We start from the raw sequence: 16,834 nt of genomic DNA, 5'->3' as shown, positions 1-16,834 counted from the left end.
CTTATTTTCCATACATACTCTACTTCTTTATTATTATTTCAAGTTAAATGTAATTTAAGAATATCCAAAAAAAATTATTCATCATTTTGTTAAGTTCATTAATAGTTTTAAAAAAAAGGAAAAAAAAGAATTGTGTAATTTGGCTCATTTTTTTGCACAAATAGATCTTGTTATTCAAAAAGACGACCTGATTGCAAGACTTGAAGCGAAATTCTTTTTAAAAGGCCTAAACTTGTTAATAATGGTGCTGTAAAAATTAGAAATTGGCCAATTTTATTAATTTATTCTTGTGGTATCTTTGATTTCAGTTTAGATCGTAGGTAGACGAAGACGTGCACTCATATTCTGCCTTCATAAAATAATATTTCAATTTGTGTGCGTGTGTCATAAGTAAGCATCTATTTTGCCAGAATCCTTTATCCAAATATTTCACAAATTAAATATTAAAATACTAAAATAAAAATATGCATGCAAGCATTCTCATTTTCTATGATTCTGGAAAATTAAAAAACAAATTAAAGTGATGGAATTTATTATTAATCTTAATAGTTACACAATTTTTGGAATGATAAATTCATTTTAAAATGTAAGGAAAATATAAAAAAATGACTAGAGTCAGTGATAGGAAAAAAGTGGTGGGATTGAATAGAAAAATGCTGCGAGTAAGTAGGGGTAATTTAAAAAAAAGAGAAAAAAAAGTGGTTTGCATAGTTTGTGAAATGTAGGTGAAAGGCGGACGCGACAAACGAAGGACCCCAACTCAGTCTCAGTTCAGCAACTCTCTCTAAAACACTTGAAGTTTGCCTCATAGGCAAAATTTAAGTGTTAACATGTGAGTAAACAGATAAATTTTCGTATTCTAACTTGTTCTAATATCGTACAAATCATATTTAATGTAAATATTTAAAAAGTGCAACAATGGGCAAAATTAAAATTGTTGGTTAAGAGATTTCTCATTTCTTACCATTCTCTACTTCACAATCCATACGTATCTATCAAACAAAGTGCAATTATTTCAAAGAACTTAATTTTCAAAAAATAAAAAAAAATTGCGTATGACATTTTAAAACAAAAAGTAGGTAATTGTTTTTATTTGAAATCAAACTTTCCTTCTAATTTAATAATTAATTATTATTTCATTCACTTCTGAGATGTTGAATTTAGTTATCAATCTCTTGTTAATATTAAATAAAGCATGTTCTTAAGGATTTTACATCCATATTCAGTTGAGATTGCCTGCGAAAGATAACATCATTTTTTCGGTTAATTAGCAAAATAATGGTTTATTGGTATGTTGTGGGTTAATCATTAGTGAAGAAATGATAACGATTCTTTAATTCACATATTTCTAATATATATAAAAGTAAACCTAAATTAAAGACACGATAAACAACAAATTTGGTTGTACAATTTCTTTTTTGCTGATAAAATGCATTATAGCTACAAATATTTTTCCTTACAAATTTTAACGAGTAATTTAAAATAAATATTTTTAACAGTAAAGTGTAGCTAATAGCATAAAACTATAAGAGATCAGTTTTATTGCTGATAATTCATTGAATATTTCTGGGAACAAAACTAAATGACCTTCAATAAGGTAATGAAATAGCACTTAATAGAGATAAAGCAATTTATTTTGAAAATTCATGTAAACTGTTTCAATATCAAGCCATTTACTATCACCAAAAACAGTTTCCTCCAATTTATGCCATTATTCGGTGCGTGGATTTTTTTTTTTTTTTTTGCAAGAAAATGCATTATACCTGCAAATATTTGTTCATTACAATTTTAAACGAGTAATTTAAAATGAATATTTTTAAAATTAGAGTGGTTAATAGCATAAAACTTTAAGGGATCAGGTTAGTGTTGATATTTCTTTGAATACCACTGGAAAGGAAACAAAACTAAAAAGAGATAATAAAGTAACACTTAATAGAAATGTAAAGTAATTTGTTTTGAGGCATAAAAATAAGATAAGAAATTTTAAGAAAAAACAAAAACACTTTCTGCTATCTTATTAAATTAATTAAAATTTGCATAAGCTTCATGGAAATTCATTTTTTGAAGTGTAATTACAAATGAAAGTAGCCTTGTGAAGACTGGCCATGAAAAAAAAAACTTGTTTTGTGCTAACGACTAGTTAGTTCCCTGTAGTTTCTTCTGTCAAATAATAATAATCAGGGAAATGGTGAAATTTAAGCGGTTTTATTTATTACATCTTTCTTCACAAAGCTTGGTAAAAAAAAAACAGTAAACTCTTTAAAAACATTGGTATTGAACCTCATTATTGTCTTATATATATGTACAATATGTATGTTCTAATACAAATTAAATGAAAAAAATATCTTTAAAAAAAAAAACTACTAAATTGCTGAAAGAATACTGGTTCTAAAAATCCAGCTTGGAAATTTGTAATGTAAGTTACATTTCAGACTAGTTCTAAAATCGAAATCACTTTTACTCTTGAGGTGAATGCTCCATAGAATATTTTAACAATATTCTTAAATCTTTGTTTTAATACTTCTAAAAGTTTTTCTCTGGTTTCTTTGAAAAAAATATTTTATTCTATATTATTTTAAGAACAGGAAAAATACCATTAAGTTGCATAATTGCCATTAGTTGAATGAACTTTTTCAACTTTGAACTATTTTTAAGTTCAAGAAATAACATATAATTTTTATAAGAATGTTCACTCTCAGAGTAATGAACTCTTTGGTAATTATTTTTAAACTGAAAATTGAGTTCCCTATAAAGAGAGAATAAAGATTTTAAAATAAAGATGTTGAAAAATTGTATAAATTTTTATGTTTCATACTGTTACAAGTGGTATAAATTTACACTTTTAGAACCGTCTCTATAAAAGTCATTTTTCATTTCCTTCAACCTCATCGTCAAAAAATGTCAGTTTCTATACTCACAATATTTGAAGTTTTTTTTTTTTTAATAACAAATTCAAAATGAAAAAGTTTTTTGCAACCAGGGAACAAGAAAGTGACTCAACATGGCAATTTTGGAAACGAAGGCGTCATCTTGTAGCTTTTCTAGCATTCTTTGGTTTTTTTAATGTTTATGCTTTACGAGTCAATTTAAGCGTAGCAATAGTTGCGATGACATCACCTTACAATGTTAGCACAGGAAATAACACTTTTGAACAGGTAATAATAGATTGTTTAAGTGCTCCCTTTAGTATTTTATGTAAGCCATTTCAACATGTGAAGGTGATTGGCACCTGTAGTCCTCTAATTTTTTTATTCATTACAATACCATGTTTTTATTAATTGATTAAAATTATAAATAGAAATAATGAAGTTCGGGAAAATGTTGAATTCAAGACGGTTCTTAGAAGGTTTCATACACTACTTAATAATACTTAATAATAATAGCATCTGAAATAATTTAATTGACTGAAAATATTTCACAAATTTTAAGTTGCAATACGTTTCTTATTAATTATAAATTTTTAAACACCTATTCTCTTAAAACTAAGGTGCTACTTTAAAAATATTTGTCATAATTATTAAATTAGAAGTCATATTGGATACAGTAGATAAGAACTTCGTTTCTAATATGGGTGATTTCTAGATGGGTCGAAATTACCAATAATCTTTTGGAATTAGTATCATCGTTAATGATTTCCTGTTGGGTTTCTAACAATGGGGTAAAATGATTTTGTGAATCACATGATGAATTCATTCCCATAAATTAATTAGCTCATTGAAGCCACAAAATACAGAATAAAATTTTAAAATACTTTTGCATAAGAAGTTAATATTTTTGATTTTTTATTTTATTATTGACTGACTCTTTAAAATGTTCTTCTTGGCTTTTAGGTACGAGATTTTGACTGGGACTCAAAAACACAAGGTTTAGTGTTAAGTTCTTTTTTTTATGGATACATAAGTACGCAAATTTTAGGAGGCTGGTTAGGTACTAGATATGGAGGAGCAAGAGTGTATGGAATTGGAATATTTACTACAGCTTTACTTACCATTATTACTCCACAAATTGCAAATACATCCCTTTATTTGTTAGTAGCTCTGAGAGTTATTGAAGGTATATTCGAGGTAAGCTATTATTAACTATTAACTATATAAACTATTTCTAGTATAGCAAATAAGATTATGCCAAACTTAAACTAGAAAAAAAACTGGTATGAAACAAGCTTAAAAATTTCCTTATTCTATCTTTTAAGGTCTATCTTAAAAATTAAATTTTTCAGTGTTGGCTTCAAAATGAAATAGGTGATAAAACGTGAAGTGATGACTGCTCTAGAACTCGTTTTATTTGCATGTTCTGAATAGGGATAGAATATTAATTTTCAACAGCCAGAACAGAAAAAAAAATCCTGAAAATGTACGTTATGGTACTTTAGAATGGTGGCCAACGTCACCTCTTTCTCCCAGAACCACCCTAAAGTAAGTTTCTCGGAGAAATGTTTCAATGTAATGTAGTACTGTTCTTGGTGTGCATAGTGTGTACTTATTAAGTTTGAAGATTATGGAGTGATTTCCAATAAAATATCAAAAGTTCAGTGGTAAATCAGTTCAATGAAGTGGTATTTTTGGCTGGCTGTTTTTTACTAAAACTTTAATAACGCCTAAACAATATGAAATTAGAATTTTCCGAGATTTTTCGTTTATGAGTTACGCTGATTACATGTATAACCAAACTCATTAACACACTACATTTCAAGAAAAGAAAAGATATTTGAAGAAAAACCATAAATAAATAAACTATTTTTTTATTTGACATTTGCCTCTCCGCGCTCACGAAATTCAGATAGGTTTATCATGTTATACAAATGTCAATTCACAATTTTTTTTTTTTAAATAATAATTTGTAATAATTATTTGAATTTATTTCGGAAGTGAAAGGAAATGGGTTAACATTGTTATTCAACTAATCTAAGTTTTTTTTTCTTGTCTCACAAAAGAAAAAAAATCAGAAAACAAAATACGGTTTTAACTATGTAGCTTAAATGCTGAAACACTAGCTTAGAACAAAAGGTAAAGTGAAATCTAACTTTAAACTTGTCTCTTAAACTGATTTAGATGGGATATATTAATTAATATGTGGAGGTGATCTTCTTTTAAAGTATCACCTCATAAATCACAAGCACTATTCGGGCTTGTATTACAGTATTACACTGTTACTTTCAGAGACAGTGAGCTAGGTACTTGTTGATGATTCTCAACTGTGCAATAAGATGAATGTACTCTAAAAGTAACTGGACAAGATGGTACTATTGCGGGGACGGGATCTCTGTTACATGACGCAGAGATCAATTTTTTTATGTTCAGGGTATCACAAACTATTGATTTACTGCGATAATTCAAAAAATTAAATATGCCCGAAAAATGCTACTTTTTATACTATAAAAAGTAATAATACCTTAACGTAGAGCAAACTTAAAAATAGAAAGAGACGTCATGGTAGCCGAGTGGTTAAAGGCGAAGCATGCTTGCTAAGATATATTGTGGTACTGGGTTCGATTCCGGTCTAGGCCTTGGATTTTATTTAATGGTTAATATTAGAACTTAACAGCAGAGTATGTTTTTGCTAATCGCCTCCGTCCACAATACCTATACAGGTAGTTGTACATTAGGAAATAAAATAAAAGTACACTGTTTTTCAGAATTTTCCTTCTTTTTTTTGGTCGTTTATTGTTCTCTGTTGAATGTACAATTGAAAAAAAAATAAAATAAAAAATAAATCAATTTTGATGGTGTAAGGGAAATCCGTGATAAATAAGATCTGTATCCATTTCAAAAGTAAACCCTTATAAGTGATAGATTTATTTTTTATTTTTCTTTTGCATTTTCTTCATTACTTAGGGTGTAACATACCCTTCTATGCATGCAGTATGGTCGGCATGGGCACCTATTTCCGAAAGGTCAAGGATGACATCATTTGCCTTCTCTGGCAGTTATCTTGGTACCGTGGTTGCCCTACCTGTTTCTGGTATCGTAGCAAAGCACTTTGGCTGGCCTTCTATATTCTACATTACTGGTAAGTAGGACACTAAAATTGGAAACAAATCATTGGAGTTCTTTATTTTAATTTGCTAAACCTATTTTTTTTTTAAGGAGTAATCTTAGTTTTACTAGTAAAAAATATCTTGTAAGCAAGTAATAGATAGTGAATAATTTTTAACATAGAAGTTGTTTGTAGGCAAAACGCCAACAAATTATTAGATTGAATTTTAAAAGAAAAATCTCGAAATATCAGACATTAAAGTCTAAACACAAAAAAATCTTTATTCGAAAATTATTAAATCTACACTCTAAAGCCTTTTTGTTGATGTAGGGGGGTTGAAAATAAATTTCTGTGTCTATGTTTAACTTTCAGGTGTCCGTACTAAATAAATTTCCTGTTTTCTTTAACTTGCCCAGTTAAATAGCAGTAATATTTTTATGGTTCCACAGTTTTTTGGTGTTCTCTTAAGACATAATGTATCTGCAATGTACAGAATATAATATTCAAGAACGGTAATTGCCTGAAATTAGATTTTCAACCATTATTTGGGCTTGATTTATTAAAAAAACGATTAAATTTCTTGTCAGATTATTAAAATATACCGAGGAAAATTTTTGAATGCGAAGGAGAGTCAACACTAAAGACTTGATAGGTTGTACAATTATCTTTGGATGATTATTTTTAGTTCCTGTCTTGAATCTTAGCAATTATGATGCAAATTAACTATTAAAATAAAGAAAAGTTTGATTTCAGAGAAACAAAACCGGGTATATGAAAAGGAATCTATTACTTTTTTTTCTGATTGTGTCTTTTTGTTCTCTGGTTTCAATTTAGTGTTTCATAGTTTCCAATACTAAAGATTTATTAATTAATTAGAGCGTATGTTATTATATAACTTCTGTCTTAGGGATAGTCGGACTAATTTGGTGTACTATCTGGTGGATAGTGGTTAAAGATACTCCTGAAAGTGATCCCCACATTAGCTCTGAAGAATTAAAATTTTTAAAGGAACACATAGGACCCACAAATGCAAAGGTAATGTTTCTACGATTTGCTTATAATGAAAATTGAAGTAGTTATAATACATGTTTCAATTTTATAAAATCACTTAACTCTGAGGAAGAGGTAAAGCGATAATATTTAACTCAAAATTTTCTTTATTCCTATAGATTGAACATCCTTGGACACAATTTTTCAAATCAATGCCAGTTTGGGCAATTGTTATGGCACATTTTTGTGAAAATTGGGGATTTTACACTTTATTGACTCAGTTACCAACATTTATGAAAGGTAGACGACATCTGTAGCAAAATATTTCTTTAGTATGTAATATGAATGATTATTTGAATGGATTATGAAATTAATAATTTGGAGCATCAAATACAAACCTCTATTAAAAATAATGCCTTAGAATATTTTCCTTAAGATGGCACTATTTTGGAATTCTGGAATTTCCAGAATTTATAATTTTTGTAATATAAGTGTTCGTTTTTTTAAATATTTTTTACAGTTATTAAGAAGAAAGGATATTAGTTCCTTACATTTTTTTGATCAGTTTTGTTCAATTTTATTCTTAAAGCCTTTTTTTCAACTAAATAAAATATATTAAAATAAATTAAGATCTTTAACAACTTTTGCTTTTCTGGGTTGGATTAATTGATGTTCGCAAAAAGTAGTAGAAACTAATGTAGGAGCCAAGCCAAAAATACTACGATATTTTGTAATTAAAATAAATGGTATTTTAATTTAATTCATTTTTTCGCTTTAGAAAAATATTTTATTTTAATATTTTTATTAATATTTGATATAAAAAAAGCAAACAGTTCTTTTTGGATGTAATTTTTAAAAACGTATCATGCACATATTATTTTTGAACAATTTCCTTACAGTTAAAATCAAAAATACAAATGTACCCAAATCTAAAATTCTTCAATAAAAAATTAACATTTTTTTAAAACCGTTTTGGCTGCACTCGACTTCAAAATTATCATTCCGTGCGAATTCTATTGATTCCGTGCTACAATTAATGTCTACATCACAATAATGGAATCAATGAATAACGGAAATCAATAATCTATTCTTCTTTTTATTTCTTTAACAAATAAAGCCATAACCTATTAAATTTCACTTTGTTTTAGACGCCCTGAATTACGATCTACAAAAAGCTGGTTTTCTATCTTCAGCTCCATATTTAGTTATGACAATAATTATGCAGTTTGCGGGACATTTATCTGACTGGCTTTGCAATAAGGAAATATTATCACGCACTAATGTAATTTTTGTAATACGTATATCCGTAATAAGTTTAGTGTTTTTTTAATTTGCAATTATTATTAATTGTAGTTTAATCAAATTATTCCAAAGATTAAATTATTTCATCATCTTTAATAAGGCTTCTGCTAAAGAAATTCCTAATTTTCAAAATATTATATATACTTTGATTCTATAACTCTTTATTAGTACTTTTTAGAATTAGTTCTAAAAACAACAAAAACTTTTCTCTTAAATCTTTAATTTTGGCTCAAGGAATTAATCACTTAAATTATTAATATACTTCTTTTGTGATAGGTGAGAAAATTGTTCAATTGTGGAGCTTTTATAGCACAAACAGTATTCATGATGTTAGCAGCTTATTTATTAACCCCCGTTGGAGTTGTTACATGCCTAGTTTTTGCTGTTGGTCTAGGAGCATTTGCTTGGCCAGCATTTAGGTATTCTTGTTTTGTTTTCTTTTTGTAATTATTAATTTATAGTTATTAATAAAAACAATTGCAATGTTTGTTTAGTGTCAATCATCTGGATATTGCACCCCAGCATGCTGGAGTTCTTATGGGATTTTCTAATACATTTGCGACAATACCCGGTATTATAAGTCCTCTTCTTTCAGGATTTATCGTCACAAACAAGGTTTTATCCTTTTTTTTTTTATTGTACATATATTATTATTATTTCTTTATATTTGTGATGACTCATTAATGAAATAATAAATTCATTTTGTTTCAGAGTGCGGATGAATGGAAAATTGTGTTTTACATTTCAAGTACAATATATTTAATAGGCGCTCTGTTTTATGGAATGTTTGCTTCCGCTGAAAAACAACATTGGGCTATAGAGAAAGAGCCCAAAATGGAACACGTTTACACCAATACAGCATTGGATGTCGAAAAAATCTAATCCTAAAGCAATTCTTTCGTCTCTTTGGGTGATTTGATCTGTACCGTATAATAGACTATAGCCGTTTGGGCTATTGAGTTCTGTTACGTTTAAAACTTATTTTCGGTTTATTGGATTAAAATTTTCTGAAACAGATAACGTTTTCATGAAGTAAATGTTTGTTACATGCACGTCTTAATACAAATAAAAATGTGTAACATAATTTCAAATAATAAAACATTTATTTATTTGAGGAAAGTATTTGCTATGTTGGACTGCACTCTTAACAATGCGCAAACAATTCTATTCTGTAATCTATATTGATGGCGTTCCAATATTGATTTCTTTCTCTTGGGTCTTTATCTTATTGCAGCATACACCCATAGTAATTCATTCACAAAAAAATATCAAAACCGTCACAAACAAATGAGACAATTGATGACTGTGCTTCTTAGCCAAAAATTAGAATTAAAAATACATACATATGTAAGTTATATCAGCTTAGTAAAAAAACAATTTTTTATTATTTTTATATAGACCCATCAGAGCGCTCTAATAGCAAAGCTTTCAAGCACTATTCCATCAATATTCTACAAGGAACATTGTGTTTTAAAACATGAAATCTGATGGAAAGCCTCTTTGATTTGTACAGCATAGATTGTCTAATAAGTCCTATTTGATGATATTGATTAATAACCCTTTTCAATCCAACTGTTACTTCTCATTTTTTACTGAACAACTACTCATCCGGAATCGATAATATTGCGCATGATTTATCGATTTCTAAAAGGAGGCTCTGACGCTGGGTAGTTTATCAGCGAAGAACGTTTTGAATTGGTTATAGGCAATATCTTGTGTTATTGATTAGTGTTTGTTTTGTGTTTCACTCATCGAGGCTTGCGAAGTGTGGGCAGGACGCGTAGGTTAGCTGAATGTGATTATTTTTATAAACGTTCAATTTGTGTAAAATGGCAGGAGTTTTAGCTGAAAATTATCAGTTAAAATGGCACAGTCATAGCAATCATCTTCATACTTCAGTTGCAACTCTTTACCGGTCAGATAATTTTACTGATGTTACATTGGTGACTTGTGATGGACGGTACTTATCAGCTCACCGATTTGTGTTATCAGCATGTAGCTCCTATTTGAACAGGATCTTGCAAATTGGTTCTATTGGATCTGCATTTAATCCCAATATGGTTATTATTCTTCCTCCTGATATAACATACCGCACTTTGGCTATTTTGCTGCAGTATATGTACAGTGGTGAAGCGACTGTAAGCAATGAGCAACTTAGTGGAGTTTTGAGAGCCGGAGAAATACTGAGAATAAAAGGACTTTGCCATAATAGAGAAAAGCGGCTACCTCTGGGTTCGATGGAATCTACTAATAATAAAGATCCATTATCTATTGACACTTCATCAGGTAATCATTTATACATTAATACTAATGATGGTTCCATGAATAAACAGGCAATGAGTAGCGCAAGTTCAAGTACTACATCTCAGCGTGGTAGTTGTAAGATAAGTTCTCATATATCCTCTAATAATATAGAAGACAAGACTGAAGAATCTAAAAAACATTCGGTTAAAAGTAGCAAGGGCAAACAGCAGCCTTCTTCAAATTCCAGTGAGTTGCCAACCAAGGGTGGTACAGAAAATTCAAGTGGTGAACGAAGTGACATAGTGGTTGAAGAAAACATGAAAATTGAGCTTTTAGTCAAAGAAGAACCAATTGATTGGGAGGAGGTTGATGAGGATGCTCAGGTTAGTCAAGAAGAAATTATAGAACCAGAAATTAGCGTAAAAACGGTAAGTTTTGTAAACGAACTTGTTTGTTTTGAAATATTATTTTAAACTCTACTTTTTATTTGCTAATTTTAATTAGGGAAGAAGCCTCTTTACAACCCATTAGACAAAAATCTTGGCCATTCCTTGCTTGAATAATTATTCAGTTAAGTGCTCCTCATTTCGTTATTAATGTGTAATATTTCTGTTTATGTATAGGAACGACAAGTTCCTGGATTATGCCAAGACAATAATTTATATGCACCTTTAACTTGTGACATGTGCCAAGAAACATTTACTACACCTGCTTTGTGGGTGCGTCACATAGAAAATCATCCAGCAACAGAATTGCAAAGGAAAAAAAGAAAAAAAAGTCAGGTAAGTTTTTTTTTTTATTCTTAATTGATTCAATATGATTGTAAGAATCAGCATAAATTTCTTTATGAAATTTATTAGCAATAGAAAGTTTCTAAATAGATTTTTTCGTTTCTGTTAATGTATTCAGTTGTATGTTTTAAAAAAAGTTCTTAAGTGTAAAGATGTAAATGTTTTTAGGGAGGAGACGAAGAGGATGAGGAAGAAGAATATCCTGCGTTGAGATGTGAATTGTGTCAGAAGGTGTTCACTTCTCCAGCGGATTGGGTCAGGCATATACAAAGTTCTCACACGGAAGAACAGCTAGCTTTAAACAATAGTGCAAAACATTCGAGGAAAAATCCTAGGGTTTCTTGTGCATCTTGTAATAAAACATTTCCTTCCATTGCTTCTATGCTTATACATAGTCGAACCCATACTGGAGAAAAACCGTATATTTGTTGTGTATGTGAAAAAGGATTTAATGTTAAAAGTAATTTACTTAGGCACTTGAGAACTTTGCACGACCACCTCATGAATCCTGGCTCACAAGCTTCTTCCTTAGTTAAAGACTCCTAATAATAGTGAACATTCTACAGCTATAAGTTACCTCTTTTCTATATCACTCTAAGCTCAATTATTCCTATGTTAATATGTATTGGTTACCTCATAATTTATTTCTAACAACGATTTAAAATATACTTCAACGTAGTTGAACCTGATTTTAAATGTGTGTTTATAATTTTTCGGATTTTTCTAGGTGTAAATTTATTTTAGTTCATAGAGTTAAAAGTAATTGGGAGTGTTAAAACTGAGTAGAAAAATATTTTAATGAAAATGATATTACATTTAATCTGGATTTACAAAGCATAAGTGAACAAATCCGGACTTCACATGCTACTCCACTCAATGCAAATAAGTTCCTTATTTTTCAGTTATTTGAATTATTATGAATTGATTACATTTAATTTTCGTTGTGGTTACCTTTCCCCACTTCCTTATGTAGAAAAATGAGAATTAAACTGAGTGATTTTTATTACTTTAAATTATAAATAATTCATTTCTAATGTAATTGCTCCTTAATAAAATTTGCTCCTAAACATTTAAAAAAGACAATTAAAATGCCTTTAATTATCAAACTGTTTGAAATATTAAAGGAACTATTTATAATGTATAAGTTTTTTTTAACTTAGAATAAACTATTTCCTGCAAGAAATGTCTGAGTGAATTTTTTTAAACTAATAACGTGTTTATATTTCGAGATTAATGCTTAACTTTTTTCAAAAGTATTTCTACTGAATTAACTTTTTTATCCCTTTAAAATCATTAAGAACTCCTTTTGTACAAAACCATGTAATTAATGAGAGTACATTTATTGCTACTTTTAGTAAATACTGATTAGTTTTTCCTGAACTTTCTTTTATGTCAACTTAAACAACTATTCGATTGTGACATACAAAATGTAATATTAATAAAAAGAATAGGAATATTTATTTTTATGACTACTTATAATTTAACTCAACAATTCTTTAATATTTAATGAAGTACTTCTTAGTGTAAATAAGTACAAAGCGTCGATTTCTGTTTTGGAGCCTCAAAATGCAAACCTCTATTATTAAAAATAATTTTTTAGAATTTTTTCCTTAAGATAGCACGATTTTAGGATCCTGATCCCAAAATTTAGAGTTTTGTTATTATAAGTGCTTCCCTTCTGTTAACTTAAAAACAAACATCTTGCTATTTACAATTTTATAAAATTGTACTGTTGAGAAGTTGTCTTATTTGTTGGTACAAGTTTTACGAGGCACTCCTCAAGTTGATTGTCTCGAGTTTCTTTACTTAGATTTTTTTATAAATTTGTTATTTTACTTCATATGCCTAAAGTATCAGTTACCTTGCCTACGTTTTATTCTCTGCCTTTATTTTCTGGAAACTCAACAAAACGCCACTTAAGTTGGTTCACTGTATCCAAACACCCAAATGAACAGTAAATGTTTCATTCGACATGTAAATATCTCATTTCAGCTTTTGATTTTAGGACTTTCAGCTTTTGCGTGATGTCATTGTTGTCCAACAATTTTTTTAAAGGAAAGGAGCAGTGAAATGAAGACAATTTTATAATTTGTCAATTTTGTTTATCTTTAACTGCCACCGTCCTGAATATAAAGTTCGTCCTCGCAAGACTGAGACATTTTTTTTCAGCTCAAAAATTCTTCTTGTTTACGTTGTGTGCCATGCGATTTGTGAGTTCTGTTGAAATTGAAATTTAAATAATATTTACTTTGGTCAGACTTTACTTCCTTTGTAATTTGTCGATAAATGTTTTCTTTTTTTTTTATTTCCGTGTTTCTGCAGTAACTTTCAATTTTCTTAAAAATTTTAAAATTGTAAGATCTTTTTAGCAGAGCTTTTCGATTCTGTTAGTACGGAGTGAATACTGTCAGACTATCCCAAATAAAACCTTATGACCTAACCATCAACCTAGTTCGAATAGAGGAGCATCTTCTCTCATTTACAAGCCGTTTTGTTTTTCTACTAAAATAATAGATCTTTACGAACTTCATTCAATCACTAAAAGTAATTTGTAGTCAGAGCTAACATGTGTTACATACTTTACAAATATAAAAAGATATATGTTAAGATTAATTGTATGATCTTGGACTACCTCCTTAGATTTTAATTTTCAAATTTTTGTTACTCTAACATTACATAGTTAAAAAAGAGGGGTTATTGGTTTATCACATATATAAATATAAACTTAAACTTAGTGTTTTTATTTTATTTAATAAACCTATTTTTTCTATCTTATCCTCTTTTTTCTTCTTATTAAAAATATCTTTCTGTTTACTTTTATTTTATCGGCATTCCCTTCGGTGGGTTTCGCCATGTCAGTACATCTCCATTAATATCCGCCTTTCAGGCACATGTCCTTGGCCGTCAATCTCCTCGATTTCCTTTCCCTTTGGAATGCTGTTGTTCCTCGATGTTTATACTTGGTTTTGCCTGATCAAATTTACCATGTTAAATACTGTGTTTTGAAGAAATTAATGTTCACTTTTTATCACATATCAATTGTTCAGAATGACAAAGCGTAAACTCCAAATCTATCCTCGCCTCAGCCGCAATCATTAAGGTAAAACACCTTTTATTTGGAGTAACATTCCTCTCCAATTTCTTAACCATTCATGGCTTAGTCTATCAAAATAACTTTTTAATAATGTAGGAGTTAATTCTTGTTTATAACTCGTGAATGCAGAAAACCAGGTAACCACTATAGTTCTGATTATTCCGAAACTCTTTCTTAGTATCCTGTGAGTTCTTTCTTCAAAGTTCTGAATTTAATAATAGTTCCATTCGCTACCCAAGTGAATGAACATTCTAAAGGGCTCTTTTATTATTGACTGATAATTAACACATCCTCCTGATGTGGATATCAGGGAAAGGATGGGAGTGGAGATAAGAGAGGCTAAGACACTCACTTGGTATGGACATATCAGGAGGATGGGTTCAGAGAGACTGCCTATGGTGGTGATGGACAGCGAGGTGGATGGCCGGAGGAAGAGAGGAAGACCCAAAAGTGGGTGGAGGGACCAGATGAAGGAGATGATGGCGGGATATGGTCTGACAGAGGAACAGGCAGAAGATCGTGTCGCTTGGAAGCAGGCATTTACTCGCGATGGCTGAAGAAAGCCACGAGTTGTGGAGAACCCTTAAGAAAAAAAAATAATAATAATTAACAACATGACCTTTATCTGAAATATGTTCCAGCTGCCACTTGATCTATCATTCTAAATTTGGCTTTCCTTTTCTGCTATTCACCTCTCTAATTCATACTCTGTATCTCTTGCTCAAACGAGATAGACTACCCTATTTTGTAAGGGCAATTCTTAAAGGTAAGAGGGAGTTATAAATTAAAATTGAAGAATAATTCTAGATGAAACACGCGTTTAACTACACTGACAAAATGATCTTTTCATTTTTCAAACAAATGCAATGTTTTGACATTTTATTTATGTATTAAACAAAATTTTAATGTCATAACAGAAGGAATAAAAAAAATTAATTTCGGGAATTATGTTATGAATATGGGGAACGACCAAGCTCTCAATATCACAAGATCCCTTGGGCTCATATTACTACCCCCCCCCAAAATAATCAAAAAAATTATAAAAATTTTACCCTTAAATAAATTTTAAAGATTTTCTATATTGGACTGACTTCTGATTTTCATTCTTCTTTGAGATTTGTTTCAACAGTTTGAGTAAAGAATTTATTAAACCTTAATTTTTCTGTTATCACTCTACTGATCTATATTTTAGCTTACATTTTTTTCAAGTTGAATTACCTACACCATCATAAATGTTACAGACAAGATAATTAATCCTTTAAGCGACAAAATATAAAAACATCATTTTTATGTTATGAAAATTTTAGAAATCCAATTTGATTTGTAAAATTTTAAAGGATTATTGCTTAATAAAATTAAACATGAAATTTAAGAGTCCAATCTTAAGATCACGTTTTGTTTTTTTTACTTTGTAAAGTAGCCGGTTATTTTTTCTTAATAGCTCCAACTTTCTTTTTAGTAACAAAAATTGTCAATAGATGTCCACAGTATTCACTTTATTAAAGAGAGCAACCTATTTAATGTTTACAAAACTTGACACCAGATGCCAAATATATCAGAAGAGATATATAAATATCTAATGTGGAGTGGAACACAGATACACGACTTTCTCTTTTTACTGTGTACGCAATTCGACAGACATATTTTCTCAATTTCAATGCAGCCTATTTAATCACCTTCCATAATAAACTTTAAAATGGGTATTGTTAAAGGGAATAAAGTTTCTAAGTAATGTAAGACATTGGCATAAAAAATATCCAAAAAAATAACTTTAATAAACTGCATTTTTCATTTTTGAAGATATTTTTACTTTCCCTTTCAATTTTAAATGATAAAAATTAAATCTTTTCGCTCTTCTGAATTAAAAGCGTATTTTTAGGTGTATTTTTATTATAAGTGTTAACATCCTACTTCTTCCTTGTGTTGAAATATAATGATGAAACTCCAGATGTAGATTATAAATTACAAATTTGCTTTTATTTACCCTTAAATATATTACAAATTATAAAAAAAATTGTATATATGAATATAGAAGTAAATATATATATTATAAAAGTATAAATATAGTTAATGCTCTTTCAACATTTAATGGTCCCAACTTTGTACATATGATAATTAGTAATTTATCTCCTTTATTTTTATATTAAATCAGCAATTTGAAATTAAATTATTTTTCCCAATAATATTTAATTCAGAACGGGAGTTGCTAGGATTCCAAAATAGCTCAGTAGTTATTTCATTCTGCATGATTTCACTTTTATTTGGACATTTTTCTTACATTTTTATTTTTGGGCAACATCATTTATTACCCTGCTTTTTATACTGCTTCGCGTTGGAACTTCATGCATTTGAATTCTAACAACTTACAATACATGCGTCGCAGTAGGTATGTGTGAACATGAATCAGATCAGATTGGAGTGGGCCCTATGCTTCTTG

General features: G+C 29.3%; 2 protein-coding genes across 6 annotated transcripts; both read left to right on the top strand.

The window, feature by feature from the left end:
* The first annotated feature begins 684 nt into the window (after nt 1-684).
* Nucleotides 685-9,390, top strand: MFS9 (major facilitator superfamily transporter 9). Of its 4 annotated transcripts, none has more exons than XR_012457678.1 (10): nt 685-832; nt 2,981-3,155; nt 3,831-4,064; nt 5,835-6,009; nt 6,884-7,011; nt 7,146-7,266; nt 8,115-8,279; nt 8,545-8,687; nt 8,763-8,883; nt 8,980-9,390. XR_012457678.1 is itself a non-coding variant. In XM_074125441.1 (10 exons), coding segments are annotated over exons 1-10 (1,404 nt in total). In that variant the 5' UTR covers nt 685-830; the 3' UTR covers nt 9,151-9,390. The 4 variants fall into 4 exon arrangements, 3 of the variants coding, with proteins under 3 accessions (XP_073981542.1, XP_073981544.1, XP_073981543.1); XM_074125441.1 differs by having other exon boundaries at nt 8,115-8,248; XM_074125443.1 differs by lacking the exon at nt 685-832 and adding an exon at nt 913-1,075 and having other exon boundaries at nt 8,115-8,248.
* A 136-nt stretch (nt 9,391-9,526) lies between these two features.
* On the top strand, nt 9,527-14,037 carry LOC141452907 (uncharacterized). Of its 2 annotated transcripts, none has more exons than XM_074125447.1 (3): nt 9,527-10,895; nt 11,136-11,294; nt 11,472-14,037. In XM_074125447.1, exons 1-3 carry the CDS (start codon nt 10,098-10,100, stop codon nt 11,847-11,849), a joined length of 1,335 nt encoding a protein of 444 aa, XP_073981548.1. In that variant the 5' UTR covers nt 9,527-10,097; the 3' UTR covers nt 11,850-14,037. The 2 variants fall into 2 exon arrangements, with proteins under 2 accessions (XP_073981548.1, XP_073981547.1); XM_074125446.1 differs by having other exon boundaries at nt 9,527-10,940.
* Nucleotides 14,038-16,834: the final 2,797 nt, after the last annotated feature.

Source organism: Rhodnius prolixus, unplaced genomic scaffold, assembly GCF_049639745.1.
Source record: "Rhodnius prolixus isolate KJV_2025 unplaced genomic scaffold, Rpr scaffold_3, whole genome shotgun sequence".
Classification (NCBI taxonomy): Eukaryota; Metazoa; Arthropoda; class Insecta; order Hemiptera; family Reduviidae; genus Rhodnius; species Rhodnius prolixus.
The sequence above is the reverse complement of the archived record's forward strand: the minus strand, read 5'-3'. Positions and strand labels throughout refer to the sequence as shown.

Excerpts from the sequence above, each read along its gene's own strand:
- LOC141452907 (XM_074125446.1), top strand. The coding sequence starts at position 10,098 with ATGGCAGGAGTTTTAGCTGAAAATTATCAGTTAAAATGGCACAGTCAT. Across the intron at positions 10,941-11,135 it reads CAGAAATTAGCGTAAAAACG|GAACGACAAGTTCCTGGATT; the intron begins GTAAGTTTTGTA and ends GTTTATGTATAG. Across the intron at positions 11,295-11,471 it reads AAAAAAGAAAAAAAAGTCAG|GGAGGAGACGAAGAGGATGA; the intron begins GTAAGTTTTTTT and ends AAATGTTTTTAG.
- MFS9 (XM_074125441.1), top strand. Across the intron at positions 6,010-6,883 it reads TTCTATATTCTACATTACTG|GGATAGTCGGACTAATTTGG; the intron begins GTAAGTAGGACA and ends CTTCTGTCTTAG. Across the intron at positions 8,688-8,762 it reads TTTGCTTGGCCAGCATTTAG|TGTCAATCATCTGGATATTG; the intron begins GTATTCTTGTTT and ends ATGTTTGTTTAG.